A 16156-nucleotide genomic window follows, 5' to 3' on the forward strand; every position below is an offset into this window, starting at 1 on the left:
TCATATCCTAGTCAAGCAGCTTTCCCTAAAGCCTCCTCAAATATCATAGCACAATATAAGGAGATGCACGAGTGTACACCTCGCTTCAGGGTCAGTTGAGAAGGCTTTATATGTGCTAACTGCTTCGATCGCTTGAACAAAATAGGACCCATCTCCCTTGCGGGATGATCATTGGAAAAATATATCACTCCGTTTTCAAAACAATGTGTCAGGGACAACTTTACGGAATGAACATTGGATCTTAATACAGAGAGAGGGGAGCTGTTGTTCGCTGTCAAAATACATAGTGTTATGCCTGAATGGGCCTCATGCTTTAGTGATGAACCGAGACAGAAGAGACATGTTTTGCTCACTATAGGCAACAGCTTATGCCAGCTTAACTAACCCTCACCCTAACATCGCTGGTGTTCTGAAATTGTTTATCAAGTCTGAATCATGATTTGATATGATATATGCATTTGGTGCCATTTGAATGCATCTTGTGACTATTCCAATCAGAATGTAATCACTGAATTTTCAGTGATCCGATTTTCTGCAAGGAGATTAACCAATGACATATTGGAAGATATTTGAAATGATACTATACGGTAAATAGCGAGAGACTCATGACCAACACTTGCAGGTATGTCACACCACCTGCAATCGCATTGGCATGATTGCATGATTTGGGATCTAGGGGTTCATCTTGCCTCTTAAATGTGGTGAAATTAGTGGCTCATTAAGATCAACACCCCTTCAGGCTAGACAACAATAAACTACAGAGACTTTTATGAAAATTATCCTTAAACATATAAGTGCATGTTTTACTGCCTGAGGCCTATGCTTTCCATGTTCTCCTAATGTGCTCCCCACTGGTGTGATTTATGATACTCTTTCTCTCTGAGCCTTTAGGGAGCAAAAAGGCCTGATTTCTCAAGAGGGCTAGCTTCAGTGTCACTGAAAATTATCTGATCACGTAGAGTGAGCAATTAAGTCACTCAGGTAGGTGTCCTTGTGGGCCATTATTGGCAGAATGTGGTTTCCCTCTACAAAGTCAGTGAATGGGATCCAAAGCCAGCAAACAGAATGGATACAATTACAACGAAAAGTGAAGGCTGTCAGAATTATCAAAAACGCATGAAAAATGTCAAGATTATTGATTATTCATCAATCACTTCATTTTTTTATCAATGAACTACACCTAATGTTGGGGGTGATTGTAACAAATAATAACTGTAGATAGAAATAAGGTTCAATTTGAGGAAATTCAAGTTCAAATTAAGTATAAATAAATTATGAAAAAAACATGTGCATGTTATTTTACATTATTTTCATTTCATTTTTCTTATTCATTTTTACTACAGTTCAACATATACAGTTCAACATATACAAAAACTAACATAAGGAAGTCCCTGATTTCAGACTGGCTAAATATGGTCCACCATCATGTGTATGGGGGCTGCAAAGCTTCACCACAACAAATTCTTAATATTTAGTTTAACATTATTTGAATAAACCAGTCTGAGTGGGAAAAAATCTCACACAGTGTAGTCCTAAGCAGCACAACAGGTTAAGCCCCTCTCAGTATTATATGTAGCTGGTTTGGGAAGTCCATGAATTGCTATACTATGTAGATGATAATGGGCTCCGTTTCTCGGATATAAATATTATTGCTATTATGTGCTATTACCACTCGGACAGATGAACATTTGAGTGAAGAGCCACAAAGTTTTAAATTGTATTTGCCGTATATTTGTCGTGGTTGTAAACTAATAAGTGTTCACTTTTTTTCAAGCTACTAAAATAGTTTGCATAGATACAATTAGACTAATCTGAAATGGATCATTTGAAAATCATTAGAAAAGTAATTGTTGGCGATTCATGCAAGAGAGCATTCCCAAAGGGTTTACATGAACAAAGGGTTTACAGCTACTGGCTTACACAGACAGAGTACCAGAAGCGGCCTTTTGGTGCTTGGTTCAAAGGCGATAGAAGAGGGAAATGGCTGGTGTACCCACTCATGAATACCTTTTTTTGGCAGCAGAAAGAAAGAATGGTCCACAAACACACTCATTAGGGTAACGAGAAACAATATAGAGAAAAAAATATGATCAATTACGAAAGCGAGAGTTTCAGGCTTTGAATGGATGGCATGGGCTCAGTAGCATCCAAACCTTGACACAGTGGTTTGTTAGAACAGAGAATAATGTTGTGTTGTTTGGAATGTGTAACTATAGAACAGAATGTAATGTGGTTCTTTGACATTTAAAAAAAGTAAATGAATTGCCATTAACATCAGAAAAAAAAAATTCATCAACATCTGCCAAGTGTAATTGTTATCAGTTGGATTCATGGATTTACACTTTAACGTGGGAGAACTAAGGAATTTAGCACTTTTTTTCTTGTTATTTCTTATACCATGTCAAAGAAATATGTTTTACTATCCTGTACTGTCTGCTGTTTCAACTATTGGGGCTTAATACTGTACATCTCATCATTTATACTTCCAATATATTAAATATTATATATTTCTAATGATTTGAATGCTTGCTGTTAATTTTTTAAACAAAACTTAAGGTCACAGGCCATTATTTGAATGTTATCATTCTAGAATAATTGGTTATATTATTAAAAAAATACAATTATATCTAATTTATGAATTACATTATCGATGTGAAATTAAAACACAACAACAATTTACATCATTTACTGTAGTCGTAAACATTTAATTAGAAGCATGATTAAATTGAGACGTTCCCATAAGGATCAGGGATTAGCTTGTTGGCGAACTTGTTGACATGCCTTGAAATACCCCCTACAGCACACAGTGGATGCCCAAACAAGCCTGAATGTTGTGGCAGTCAAGTGTAACAAAAACATGTGCTATGGTTACTGTACTGATGAAAAGATTTCATCATTGGAGAACTGCTAATTTACCTTTCACCCATGTGACTAGGGTGGGAACCAGGGGGGCGGGCTGGGCAAGCAAAGGCAGGTAGGTGTCATAGACACAATGATGACACCTGGCCTTGAGCTAAGGGAAGGAGTTCAACAGGTGTGGTCTGGAAAATTCATTAATTTGGCATCTCCCAGGAGAAATGTTGCAATAATTAATTAGCAAGGTCCCTTGTTGTTAATTTCAAATTATTGTATGAAGCCTAACATGTGGAAAACCTTTTAATATAATGTTTATACTAATATATGGATAGAAAAGTAAAGTAAAAAATTCATGAAGATTCATTTTATCGTAGAAAAAAAACTAATTTCCATATTGCATTGTTTAAAAACAGAGATACACAGTGTTTGACAATGGTTAAAGTAATATATGTGTAATATAAATGTCTACATTTTTTATTCAATTCTAACTAAAGTACAACAAACAATTTATATAAAAAAATGAAATATAGTGGTAACAAAGTATTGCTTTCACATTTCATTTTCTGTCTCCATACAGTACACTCAGGAGTATTTCAAATACAGATTTGTGCATAATTTCTACTTTTCAAACTCTAGTTGAACAAACCGTGTATTTAATATTAAACTATTCATTTTAAATGAAAAGATCCCTAACCATTAAGGAATTCAATATTGTCTATCGTTACAAATTTCTTTATATTCCTTTATGTATGTAATCATTTATTTCATTCTTCAACTGATTTGCCTCAAGTCATTACATTTATGTTAAATGTTAGTGTTGTCCATTGCTTACGTCAATGAGAGATACCCATCAGGCCTCTTTTGCAGATTTTACATATCACCAAATACTTTCATCTTGTATTCTTTTCTATTCTTTTGAATATACCTGATTATATTGGTTATATATATTTATAGATGTGTCATTTCAAATAAAATAATAACACATATTTTATAGAGGATAATAATTATTCATATTTTGTCATTCAAATCATTATCATTTGAAAGACCTTTGATGGATCTTGGAGGGATATAACTTGACTATTACAAAGTTATAACAGCAGAGGGCAACATTGCCTTACATCTGTTTGTGCTCCATCTCCAAAGGTCTCTCTCTCTCTACCTCTTTCTTTCTCTCTCTCTCTCTCTTTCTTCCCCCCCCCCCCCCTCCTCTCTCTCTCTCTCTCTCTCTCTCTCTCTCTCTCTCTCTCTCCTCCATCTCTCTCTCTCTCCTCTCTTCCCCCCCCACCCTCCCCCCCCCCCCCCCCCCCCCCCCCCCCCCCCCCACCCCCCCCCCCCCCCCCCCCCCCCACCCCCCCCCCCCCACCCCCCCCCCCCCCCCCCCCCCCCCCCCCCCCCCCCCCCCCCCCCCCCCCCCTCCCCCCCCCCCCCCCCCCCCACCCCCCCCCCCCCCCCCCCCCCCCCCCCCCTCTCTTTCTCTGGCCTCTGGGAATATTGAACACCATCCAGTTTATACACTGATAACAAATTTTAATTTGATTTTTCCTGGTACTAATTTTTTGTTATCTTTACTTCTTTATGTCTATTTAGAAAAAGGGGAACAGAAAGAGAAAAGTATAAATTGTAGCAAGTGGAAACCATATTGTATAATGTATAAAATGTGGCATAATATACACAATATATTTCTGTGGGAATGTTCATTTTGTAGTCAATATAACAATATTATTGTAATGATAATCATATATTATATTATATTACATATTCAATTATATCATTATTAGGCAAAAATACAATTAGTAACTTTGGTTGTACGAGGTAGTCTGTTGAGTTCACTAAATAACACACACACCACACATCTGTTTCCCGCCCAGGGACTTCAGATGGAAATGAGCTAATAGCTAACTTTGGAACTACTAATGAGCAATGCATTGTCCCTGTCAAATAAATAAATGAATAAATAAGTGCAACGTGACAAGATGTACCACGTTGAAGTAAAACACAACATTTAAGCTTTTTATTTCTCAATGTCTCTCACTGTATCATTCTAGATCGATTTCAAGTGGCTTCAAGGTCAAGATCATCCATCCTGCCATGTTCAGCCATCAGGCACCACAGTAAACAAGACTCATGATACAACATGCATGAAAGGATGAATCCAGCAGGAGGAGTCGTGGAGAAGTGTGGGGGGCAGCTGTCCTCAGGGGGTTCTTCAGTTAGTTAGACATGTTGTGTGTAGGCCATGGGAGGGGAAGTCTCCCTTATGCTACAGGCCATATCGGTTCATCTGAAGTGTTCAAATGTCAAGTTCACCGCCCTTGTGGTTTATCCTCAACAGAGCCCTCAAGCGTTAGATGCGATACATGTCAACACAGATGCAAACAGAGTTCATTTTTAATTAGGCAAGGCTAAAAAGCGACACAAACAAACCATTAAACAGCTCCACAGCTGAAAACTAACAATAACATCCAATTAAAAATTACATGGGCCAGTAGCTTGCTAACTCAGGTGTGTTGGACTACTTGTTTATTTTTCCTCACTGTCAAAATTGTAAATATAATGCACGTATCCAAATAGAAATCTCCCCAAAAAAATATTGACAGTTTGTGGTAAAATTAAGCACATACTTGTATTGACATGTCAATATTGTTTTGCATCATTCAAGATGATGCAACAAGATCTGTTTGCAACAATACATTTTAAAAATACTTCCCATATTATTATGTATCCCAGCTGTCCTGCAGTGTTATATTTGGTATATTTTGTGCAGAACTACAGAACTTGTTCTTTTCCAATATAATTTCATAGGATCCATATTCCTTGTATGAGTTAGTGCTGAATACATTTTTTATGTTCTTTGTACTTTGTGGGACAGGATGAAGGTTTGGGGATTTCCTCAGCAAAAGTACAGTATAATTTAGCTCCAGAAATGTATGTATATTTTTGCGTTGGAAGTACAAAGACGACATTATACAATCAATACATATATATACAGCTTTAATAAAACATTTAATCAATGAGTTAAAATACATGTTATCAACGTCAAACGTGCAGCACCTTGCAGTATGGTAGGCCTAAGGATATCCCTGTTGCGTGTTTTATTAGGGAGGAGGCTACGCAGTGTCTAGGTGAACCCTAGTGAGTCTTGAGCCTCTTGCGGAAGCTGGTGAGCGAAACTACGGTCCCGCTTCCCTCTTGAGTAAGGGCCAGACCCTGCAGTTGTTGTGGAGAATAAATCTGCAGGTTCGGGCCACCACAATGATGTTCACGGTGCAGCATCACAGATTGTCCCATACCATGTACTGTTGGTGATGGAGATACCGCAATGTCACATCTTGAAGGTAGCTCATAACTTCTGACCATCAAGACACAGAGATCAGAGGACATATTTCCAAGGGAACTTCTGCGAGCCATTGCACTTGCCCCGGACAGGATAAGGCCAACTCCTGTTTCAACCTGGAGATGCTGGAAATACAATATGGCATGCCTGTTTTAAGTTTTTCTTCATCATAAAAATGTTTTCTATGAAAAGATAATTGATAACATATAGATATAGTAACCCTCAATTATCAATAATCTCTATCACCTACACAGATCAAATATAGGAAACATAGCTGGTCAAATGGTTGAATGCATGATGTGCATGAATAGCATCACTTTGCCTTCTATAAATATAGAACCATTTATTTGTCAAATGAATTGTGTCGGAAATGACAGGGATGACACTATTGACATAGGGACAAGAATGGGCACCATCATTATAATTCCCCCTTAATTGCTGGGGTTGGGGTTAATTATGTTTCTTTAGATATTTAATTCAATTATCCAAAATTTCAAAATTGTATTCAAGGAATCAAACCCATTTTTAGGTTGCTTTACACTTCAAAATATAAACCAAAAGTTTCCGTCAAAAGTACATGATACTCAACAGGCTATGTGAGAGAACTTTGTAAATCATGCATTCTTATTGTATCACAATGATATTCAAATGTCTGCCACGTCCTGTTGAGACTGTCTCATCCAACCGGTCTCCCTGATTGGCTGCCAAGTGACCATGGCAACCTTCAAGGTTATAAGTTGACATTATAGAGACCAACATGTCCAGGTTGAACTTGGCTCGACTTGATGTGTAAGTGTGGTCACTTTCACATGACTTTTAAACTGTCACTAGTGATGCTAGTGCTAGTTATCCTTTGGGTGGTGCGAGCAATCGAAGCACAGAGTAAGACACCCCTATGTAAGATACTGGGCAGTCCAGAGTCCCCTCTCCTGTCCAAAGAAGGAGATGTTACCATTGGAGGAGCCTTTTCTATCCACAGCAAAATAACTCAGCCACTACTGTCCTTTACAGACACACCCACACGGCTTACATGCTCAAGGTATCGTATGATTTCCCTGTATCAATTGCAAAATGACTCTAAACAGATGAATGTGGTTATATTGTGATTTAATAGAATAATCAAGCACTTTATGAATCATTTATTTTACAGTTTGAATCTGAGAGAGTTTCGATTTGCACAAACTATGATCTTTGCCATTGAGGAGATAAATAGCAGTGACTATCTTCTTCCCAATGTTTCTATTGGATATCGTATCTATGATAACTGTGGCTCCACATTATCCTCAATGCGTGCCGCCATGGCCCTCATGAACGGCGCTGACACGACTTCGGAAAGCGCCTGCTCCGGTCAATCTGCTGTGCACGCCATCATTGGAGAGTCTGAATCATCCTCGACTATTGTTCTGTCACGCACCACCGGACCTTTCAAACTACCCGTGGTAGGTTGGCACCTCCGTTCAAATCTGTGCTTTACCGAGAACTGCTGAAACCACGTTCACACTAATCAACCTTTCCTTGCGTTTTTCTTTTGTCTCCTTCTTCAGATCAGTCACTCTGCCACGTGTGAGTGTTTGAGTAGTAGGACAGAATATCCCTCTTTCTTCCGCACCATCGCCAGCGACCTCTACCAGAGCCGGGCTCTGGCCCAGCTGGTCAAACACTTTGGCTGGAGCTGGGTGGGGGCGGTCAACAGTGACAGTGACTATGGCAACAACGGCATGGCCATCTTCCTCGCCGCCGCGCGGGAGGAAGGGGTATGTGTGGAGTACACAGAGAAGTTCCACAGGACGGAACCAGAGAAGCTCAAGAAAGTGGTGGAAGTTATTCGCAAGAGTACGGCCAGAGTGATTGTTGGCTTCTTAGCCCACGTGGAAATGAATAACCTTTTAGAGCAGCTGAGCGTCAACAATATCACAGGCTTGCAGTTCATTGGTGTGGAGGCCTGGATCACTGCTGACAGTCTGGTGACCCCCACCAGCTTCAGTGTGTTAGGAGGGTCCCTTGGTTTCGCTGTGCAGAAAGCTAATATCAGTGGCTTTTCGGATTTTGTGATTAAAGGGTTCTGGGAATCTGCCTTTCCATGCACACAGCCAAACAGTGAAATTGTAATGGATACACAATGTAAAGACAACCTTGATCTGATTGAGACAAAGGATTACAATGATGATGTGCCTGAGCTTAGATACTCTGCTAACATCTACAAGGCCATCTATGCTGTGGCTCATTCTCTGCACCGTTTACTCAAATGCAAAAACGTCAGTGGGTGCGACAAGATGATTAAAGTGCATCCCTGGCAGGTAAAGGACATTGGATGTGCAAATAGATTTTCACCCACAAAAAAGAAATATCAACACAATCCATTCTCTTCTCCTAGGTAGTGGAAGCATTACAGATGGTCAATTTCACCATAAAGAACGGGGATCAGGTGTGGTTTGACAGCACAGGCGCAGCCGTGGCCCGGTATGAGGTGGTGAACTGGCAGCGTGGGGCCGATGGCTCGGTCGAGTTTAAACCGGTCGGCTACTACGACGCCTCATTACCTCCTGGAGAAAAGTTTGTCCTCAGGAACAAGGACATAATGTGGCCTGGTGGAAAGACAGAGGCAGATATATATTGTTCATATATTGTTTAGATTGTTACATATATGGATAATATACACAGGGATGCATGTGATAAAGGTGTACACTAAATAAATAAATAAATAGCAAATATACAGTGGCCATTAGCCACACAGATTCGCCTTAATATTTCAACAGAGAAATAATAATTTTGACTCAAAATCTCCCTCCTCTTGTCTTTGAAAGTTGCCTGTGTCAGTGTGCAGTGAAAGCTGTCCCCCTGGAACTCGCAAGGTCCTCCAGAAAGGGAAGCCAGTGTGCTGCTATGACTGTATACTTTGTGCTGAGGGTGAAATCAGCAACACAACAGGTATGCATATCACACACCATGAAATACCTGTAAAGCACACGTCCTTTGTTTGTGTAACCCTATGCATAATACTGAAGTGCGCCATGGTACGGTCTATAATACATGTTTTCTTTTGATGAATCCTACCGCGTGACGAGTCACATTGTCATTGCAGATTCTAACGGTTGCACAAAGTGCCCTGAAGATTTCTGGTCAAGTGAAAACAGAGATAAATGTGTTCTGAAAACCGTTGAGTTCCTAACTTTTACAGAAGTAATGGGGATAGTACTGGTGTTTTTTTCTTTGTTTGGGGTATTTATAACTATAATTGTGGCAAACTTGTTTTTGATCAATAAGGACACGCCTTTAGTCAGGGCCAACAACTCTGAGCTGAGCTTCCTGCTGCTCTTCTCCTTGACTCTGTGTTTCCTGTGTTCTCTGACCTTCATCGGCCGTCCCTCAGACTGGTCCTGTATGCTTCGCCACACAGCGTTTGGGATCACCTTTGTCCTTTGTATCTCTTGTGTTCTGGGGAAAACTATAGTGGTGTTGATGGCCTTCAGAGCTACACTACCTAGCAGTAATGTTATGAAATGGTTTGGTCCAACTCAGCAGAGACTGAGTGTATTGGCTTTCACTCTCATACAGGTTGTAATTTGTATACTTTGGTTAACAATCAACCCTCCCTATCCCTTTAAAAATATGGAAATCTATATGGATAAGATCATTCTAGAATGTGCCCTTGGATCCCCTATAGGGTTCTGGGCTGTTTTGGGGTATATAGGACTCCTAGCTTTGTTATGTTTCATACTGGCTTTTCTGGCCAGAAAGCTGCCTGATAACTTCAATGAGGCCAAATTCATCACCTTCAGCATGTTGATATTCTGTGCAGTCTGGATCACCTTCATCCCTGCTTATGTCAGTTCTCCTGGGAAGTTCACTGTAGCTGTGGAAATATTTGCTATGCTAGCTTCAAGTTATGGGTTACTTGTATGTGTATTTGCCCCAAAATGCTTCATTATTTTATTCAAGCCAGAACTGAACACAAAGAAACACATGATGGCAAAAGTTAAATAAATACCTCAATAAAGATATGACTATATATCTTAAATTAAATATTATTTCAAATTATCTTTACTTCTCGCTTTTGAATATTCTTCTTTTTTATTCTGAAATAATTGTATAATAAATACATGAAACAGTATGAGATGTTGATTTAAATATTTATCATTATATCCAAGATGTCCAGAAAATAGAGGCATGTTTTTTAAAGTTCAATGAAACAAACGTTTTAAGTTATTACGTTGCACAAAAACTTACAGAAACATGAACATGACATTATATCAATGTAATGTCGTTACTTTGTCAAAAGTGAATCAAAATAAGTGCATTCGACCATGACGATGCTACCAAAAAGTGAAAGATCATGCGAGTACATACAATTAATCAAATTATCAAGCTGCTTCAAGTTCTACATCAGAAACAAGAGGAAGGGAGCCTCTCTCCATCTCCCTGCCATAGATTGATGCACTGGGATAACTGACCATGGTCAATTTGAGCATTAATGAATTCACAAATGTCAGTGTGTGTGTGTGTGTGTGTGTGTGTGTGTGTGTGTGTGTGTGTGTGTGTGTGTGTGTGTGTGTGTGTGTGTGTGTGTGTGTGTGTGTTTGTGTATGTGTTTGTGTGTTCATCTGTGTGTTTCTCTGTGTCTCTGTGTGTGTAACCCCTGTAAACCTTAAGTAATACAGAATATGTGTATTCTACATATTTTGTGATAATTTTTGATATAGATACCGATACCTTTTCACGATAAAACATTAATCACTGATCACTGGTCTCTCAATCAGACTCCATTAACTATTAAAATCTTCGATGATCTTCAGTCAAACGCTTCACATTTCAACCGACTCGAAAACAAAATGAAAGAAAATAAAAGCACTGACAAATATGTTCAAACATACCATTGAGATATCTAAGATATCATAATAAGCCAATAAGGGCCACTAATATGGCCAAGTCGCACACAGACTTGTCAAGGCAGTACTGCTTTACAATTTGGTAAACATGAACTTAAGACTACATTGTCCTCTATGTATTCGGAGTCTGGTTGAATAAAAAAAGTCAAAGTCGAATTCATTGTCAGCTTTGTCGTCAATTTATTCACATGTAACAAACATACAAAGCAATCGAAAATATATTTCTCACCATCCCACGGTGAAAGAGCTAAAGTGCACAGGCACAACAGATAGAGACAAGTAAACAATAAAGTGCACAACAGATAAAGAAATGTACTAGGCCTAATCTAAAAATAAACAATAAAACATAATAGTGCAAAGAATGTGTACACTTTCACTGAAACCTTTCCGGTGCATCTTTCCCCCCAACTGTAACTCTACTAAATCTTCAGTGACGGTGCACTACAGCGCTATCATTAAACAAATAAACCCTGAAGGGGGATGCAGTATCTTCATTCACCCTTTCTGGGTCAATTTAAAAAGAATGTAGGCGCGCCGTACATTATCCTACTTATTACACAGCTTCTTACGAAATAAATCAATGATCGGACACAAAAATATAGCAACAAAAAATTATTAGATTGATTAAAATATGATTTGATTGCCTCCGCTTAAAAAAATTGTAAATTAGAAACGGTTGTAACTGTTTCCACAGCAGCGGCCGCGTAACAAAGAAAATGGTGGCCACGTTTCCTTTAAGGGAACAGCAGGAACTATTGGACGTCATTGAGCTCTGTTTTGGCCCCTCGCCAACCGGATGTCATCGACGTTCACAAATGTGTATAAAGCTTTAGTGTTAAACATGCATAACATTGTATTTGATGCGATTGCAGCGTGTGTCCATTGATTGGACTGTGTTCACAGCGATACTGTTCAACGTTACAATGCTGCTCCTTCTGCTTGGGATCCTAGGAGCCTTTGGGGCAGAAGATGGAGATCCACTCTGTCAGATGCTGAGGAGCCCAGAGCATTGCTTGCTGTCTAAGGAAGGAGACGTCACTATTGGAGGGGTCTTCTCCATCCATAGCCAGATCTCCAGTCCTCTGCTCTCCTTCACAGACACTCCAAATTCTCTAACCTGTTCCAGGTACTATATGGGCTTACTATATGGTCTATCCTCTTCCAGGTGCGTTCTTAAAGCAACAGTTTAGATACAATTAAATAATATTAAAAAATAAAATCTGCTTTACATTTCCTGACTGCGATAGATGCTCTGCTCTCTTTTCAAGACATGGTGGTGCAGCTCTGAGATCGTTTGAGAAGTCCAATATTGACTGTATGCTTTTATTGTCCTATAACTTCTGTTATGGTTTTCCTTGGTTTACAGGATTAATTTCAGAGAGTTTCGTTTTGTACAAACAATGATCTTTGCTATTGAGGAAATCAACAATAGCAGCTCTCTACTCCCTAACGTCACACTGGGCTACAAAGTGTTTGACAGCTGTGGCTCCATCATGGCATCTATGCGTGTGGCGATGGCTCTGCTTAATGGAAATGACACAGCGCATGGGAAAACCTGCTCTGAAAAGTCCTCTATTCATACAGTCATAGGAGCCTCTGAATCTTCCTCCACCATTATCATGCTCAGAACATTAGGGGCGTTCCAGATACCAGTGGTAAATGTTTATAATTGATATTCATCAAACTGTTACCATTGTATCGTAAACATTTATTTTCCTCATTATTTTCCTTCTCATTTCCTATTTAGATCAGCCATTTTGCGACATGCGCCTGTCTGAGTGATAAAACCAAGTACCCTACCTTCTTTAGGACCATACCGAGTGACTACTACCAGAGCCGAGCACTGGCAAAGCTGGTCAAACACTTTGGTTGGACCTGGGTGGGGTCGGTCCGGAGTGACAACGACTATGGCAACAACGGCATGGTTGCCTTTGCAGAAGCTGCCCGTCTGGAGGGGGTCTGCATCGAGTATTCAGAAACCATCTCCAGACTGGACACCAGAGAGAAGGTGGCCCGGGTGGTCAGTGTGATCCGCCGAGGAACCGCCAGGGTGCTGGTGGCCTTCCTTGCTCAGGGAGAGATGGACATCCTGATTGAAGAAGCGGTGAAGCAGAACCTGACAGGTCTGCAGTGGGTGGGCAGCGAGTCCTGGATCACGGCCGGCCACCTGGCCACCCAGAGAAACACCGCCATCCTGACCGGATCGCTGGGGTTCACCATTAGGAAGTCAAACATTTCAGGGTTGAAAGAGTTCTTGCTACGGGTGAGCCCGAGTCAAGACTCTCAGAGCAGCCTACTTAAAGAGTTCTGGGAGACGATGTTTGACTGCAAATTCGACAGCGACTTGGAAAACCAGGCCAGTGACAGGCAGTGCTCTGGATCAGAGAAACTAGAAAACGTCGGTAATCCGTACACTGATGTGTCAGAGTTACGGATATCTAACAATGTGTATAAAGCAGTATATGCTGTGGCCCACACCATTCATAACATGTTAAACTGTGAAAAGACAGGGGGCAATGTCAATCCATCATGTACATGGACAAACAATTCAAAGAGAGAGCAGGTGAGATGACACAGATGTAACACAGACACATCTATTAATATAAGCATCTGCATAAGTAAGATATATTATTTCATCATATATTTAACTTGTACATTTTTTAACATTCACATTATTTTTTCATGTCAATGTTTAATGTAAATTGTTCTTTTAGGTATTGAAATACCTGAAGGAGGTGAACTTCCCTCTGAAGTCAGGGGAAAGGGTATATTTTGATCAGAACGGAGATCCAGCGGCCATGTATGAACTGGTGAACTGGCAGAGGAACCGAGCAGGCGAGCCAATGTTTGTTACAGTAGGGAACTACGATGCCTCATTACCAAATAAAAAGCAATTCACTATGAATGGCATTAACATCACATGGGCTGCTGAATCTAGAGAAGTAGGTCTTTAATTGTATAGATTATTAATTTATATCTTGTTTTTTCAAGTTCTCCAAAAATACATGAAAAATACTTTGTATAATCCATTTTTTTAGTGCTTGTGTGCATACAAAAATAAAATAATAGTTGATATAAGTGTTAGGCAAATAATCGTAGTATATACTATACATAGCATAAATGTTTGAACAATTAAAATTGCACTAATTAGTATAATAATATGACAGTAATGCTTTTTATCCATGTGAAATATATGAAGCCAGGCTGAGCAGTGTTGTTGTGGTGATGTTGCAGAGGCCTCAGTCTGTGTGCAGTGCCAGCTGTTTGAAAGGTTTCCGGCAGGCTACGATTAAAGGGAAACCTGTCTGCTGCTTCTCCTGCATTCCCTGCGCTGCCGGAGAGATCAGCAATGCCACTGGTAAGACTTCCTCGGCAGGTGACGACTTACATACGACAAAACACACAAATATGATTGAATATTTTCCCATCAGAATGTGTTGTATGATGCATATTCAAAATATGTACTTTACATTCATATAATTAAATATTTTCCCATAGGTTTTCAAAATGTGATTCTGGGATCTGTTAATACTAACGGGAAGGATACTGTCCCTCAAGTTTTTTGATATCTGTATTTGAAACTACATTCTTGCAGCCTGACTGTGGCAATCATTTAGCAAAATGGCTGTCCCCTACCTGCTTGTTAACGATCGGCATCTGTAATGCATGGCAAGTCAATGTATTTGTAAAATGTAATAACTCTAAAATTAGTGCTTTACTTTCAGATTCTGCAGAATGCAACAAGTGTTTGTTGCAATTCTGGTCAAATGAAGACCACAGCCTGTGTGTCCCCAAGGTGGTTGAGTTCCTGTCTTTTGAAGAAACAATGGGAGCCCTCCTCACTGCTATATCATTGTTTGGAACAAGTTTAACCTTGATCGTGTCAGTGGTCTTCTTCCACTTTCGACACACACCTCTGGTAAAAGCGAGTAACTCTGAGCTGAGCTTCCTGCTGCTCTTCTCTTTGACTCTGTGTTTCCTGTGTTCTCTGACCTTTATCGGCAGTCCCTCAGACTGGTCCTGTATGCTTCGCCACACAGCTTTCGGGATCACCTTTTCAATGTGCATGTCTTGTGTCCTGGCAAAGACTGTAGCAGTCGTGGTAGCCTTCAAGGCAAAACTGCCCAAAAATACAGTTATTCAGTGCTCATTGCCAATACAAAGAACCAGTGTTTTTGGTTGTATCTTAGTACAGGTTATGGTGTGTGTGTTATGGTTAACTCTGGCCCCACCATTCCCATACAGAAATACTGAGCAGTCTAGCGAAAAGATCATCCTAGAATGTGCCCTAGGATCCCCTATAGGGTTCTGGGCTGTGTTGGGGTATATAGGCCTCCTAGCTTTGTTATGTTTCATACTGGCTTTTCTGGCTAGAAAGCTGCCTGATAACTTCAATGAGGCCAAATTCATCACCTTCAGCATGTTGATATTCTGTGCAGTCTGGATCACCTTCATCCCTGCTTATGTCAGTTCTCCTGGGAAGTTCACTGTAGCTGTGGAGATATTTGCAATTCTGGCCTCAAGCTTTGGATTGCTTTTTTGCATATTTGCTCCAAAACTTTATATCTTACTTCTTAAACCAGAGAGGAATACCAAAATGAATATGATGGGAAAAACCCAGCGGAAATCACTGTAACCCAATATTAAACACTAGACTTGATTGAATTAGCAGTATTAAACAATGAAAGATTATATATATATCAGTGTGATGTTAACTGTGTGCACAATGAACAGCCGTTTCAAATATTTTCAAATGTATACCAGACTTATCTAAATGTTATAATGAAATTCAAACCAATTATACCCTAAGTCTCTATTGACATCGCCATGGACTATAGATTGATTGACGGCAGTTATGTAATTGGAAAATGAGCATGGCGAATGGAATAGGCCTATCAATGGCTTCTGCTAATGCCAACATATGTCATCATCATCATCGGTGAGGAAAACACTGACAGTCACTGACGTTTAAATTAATTCCCCAAAGTGTTGTGCCAATCAAGGAATAGAATATAAAACGCTTAGACTTGAGGGATTTGATGAACAGCTCCCTCTATAGGAGGTATACACAAAAAGCTAG

General features: G+C 39.9%; 2 protein-coding genes across 3 annotated transcripts; both read left to right on the top strand.

The window, feature by feature from the left end:
- The first annotated feature begins 7023 nt into the window (after positions 1-7023).
- On the top strand, positions 7024-10174 carry LOC130405921 (extracellular calcium-sensing receptor-like). Its single transcript, XM_056611235.1, has 6 exons — positions 7024-7229; positions 7341-7629; positions 7735-8487; positions 8565-8792; positions 8995-9118; positions 9273-10174. The coding sequence occupies exons 1-6, from the start codon at positions 7024-7026 to the stop codon at positions 10172-10174; spliced, it is 2502 nt and encodes an 833-aa protein (XP_056467210.1).
- A 1858-nt stretch (positions 10175-12032) lies between these two features.
- On the top strand, positions 12033-15712 carry LOC130405939 (extracellular calcium-sensing receptor-like). 2 transcript variants are annotated; one of them, XM_056611267.1, is made up of 7 exons: positions 12054-12202; positions 12443-12731; positions 12824-13326; positions 13366-13639; positions 13791-14018; positions 14311-14434; positions 14802-15712. In XM_056611267.1, exons 1-7 carry the CDS (start codon positions 12066-12068, stop codon positions 15710-15712), a joined length of 2466 nt encoding a protein of 821 aa, XP_056467242.1. In that variant the 5' UTR covers positions 12054-12065. The 2 variants fall into 2 exon arrangements, with proteins under 2 accessions (XP_056467241.1, XP_056467242.1); XM_056611266.1 differs by having other exon boundaries at positions 12033-12202; positions 12824-13639.
- Positions 15713-16156: the final 444 nt, after the last annotated feature.

Source organism: Gadus chalcogrammus, chromosome 16 (assembly GCF_026213295.1).
Source record: "Gadus chalcogrammus isolate NIFS_2021 chromosome 16, NIFS_Gcha_1.0, whole genome shotgun sequence".
NCBI lineage: Eukaryota > Metazoa > Chordata > Actinopteri > Gadiformes > Gadidae > Gadus > Gadus chalcogrammus.

Excerpts from the sequence above, each read along its gene's own strand:
- LOC130405939 (XM_056611266.1), top strand. The coding sequence starts at position 12,066 with ATGCTGAGGAGCCCAGAGCATTGCTTGCTGTCTAAGGAAGGAGACGTC. Across the intron at positions 13,640-13,790 it reads ACAATTCAAAGAGAGAGCAG|GTATTGAAATACCTGAAGGA; the intron begins GTGAGATGACAC and ends TTGTTCTTTTAG. Across the intron at positions 14,019-14,310 it reads GGGCTGCTGAATCTAGAGAA|AGGCCTCAGTCTGTGTGCAG; the intron begins GTAGGTCTTTAA and ends GTGATGTTGCAG.
- LOC130405921 (XM_056611235.1), top strand. The coding sequence starts at position 7,024 with ATGCTAGTGCTAGTTATCCTTTGGGTGGTGCGAGCAATCGAAGCACAG. Across the intron at positions 7,630-7,734 it reads GACCTTTCAAACTACCCGTG|ATCAGTCACTCTGCCACGTG; the intron begins GTAGGTTGGCAC and ends CTCCTTCTTCAG. Across the intron at positions 9,119-9,272 it reads TGAAATCAGCAACACAACAG|ATTCTAACGGTTGCACAAAG; the intron begins GTATGCATATCA and ends TTGTCATTGCAG.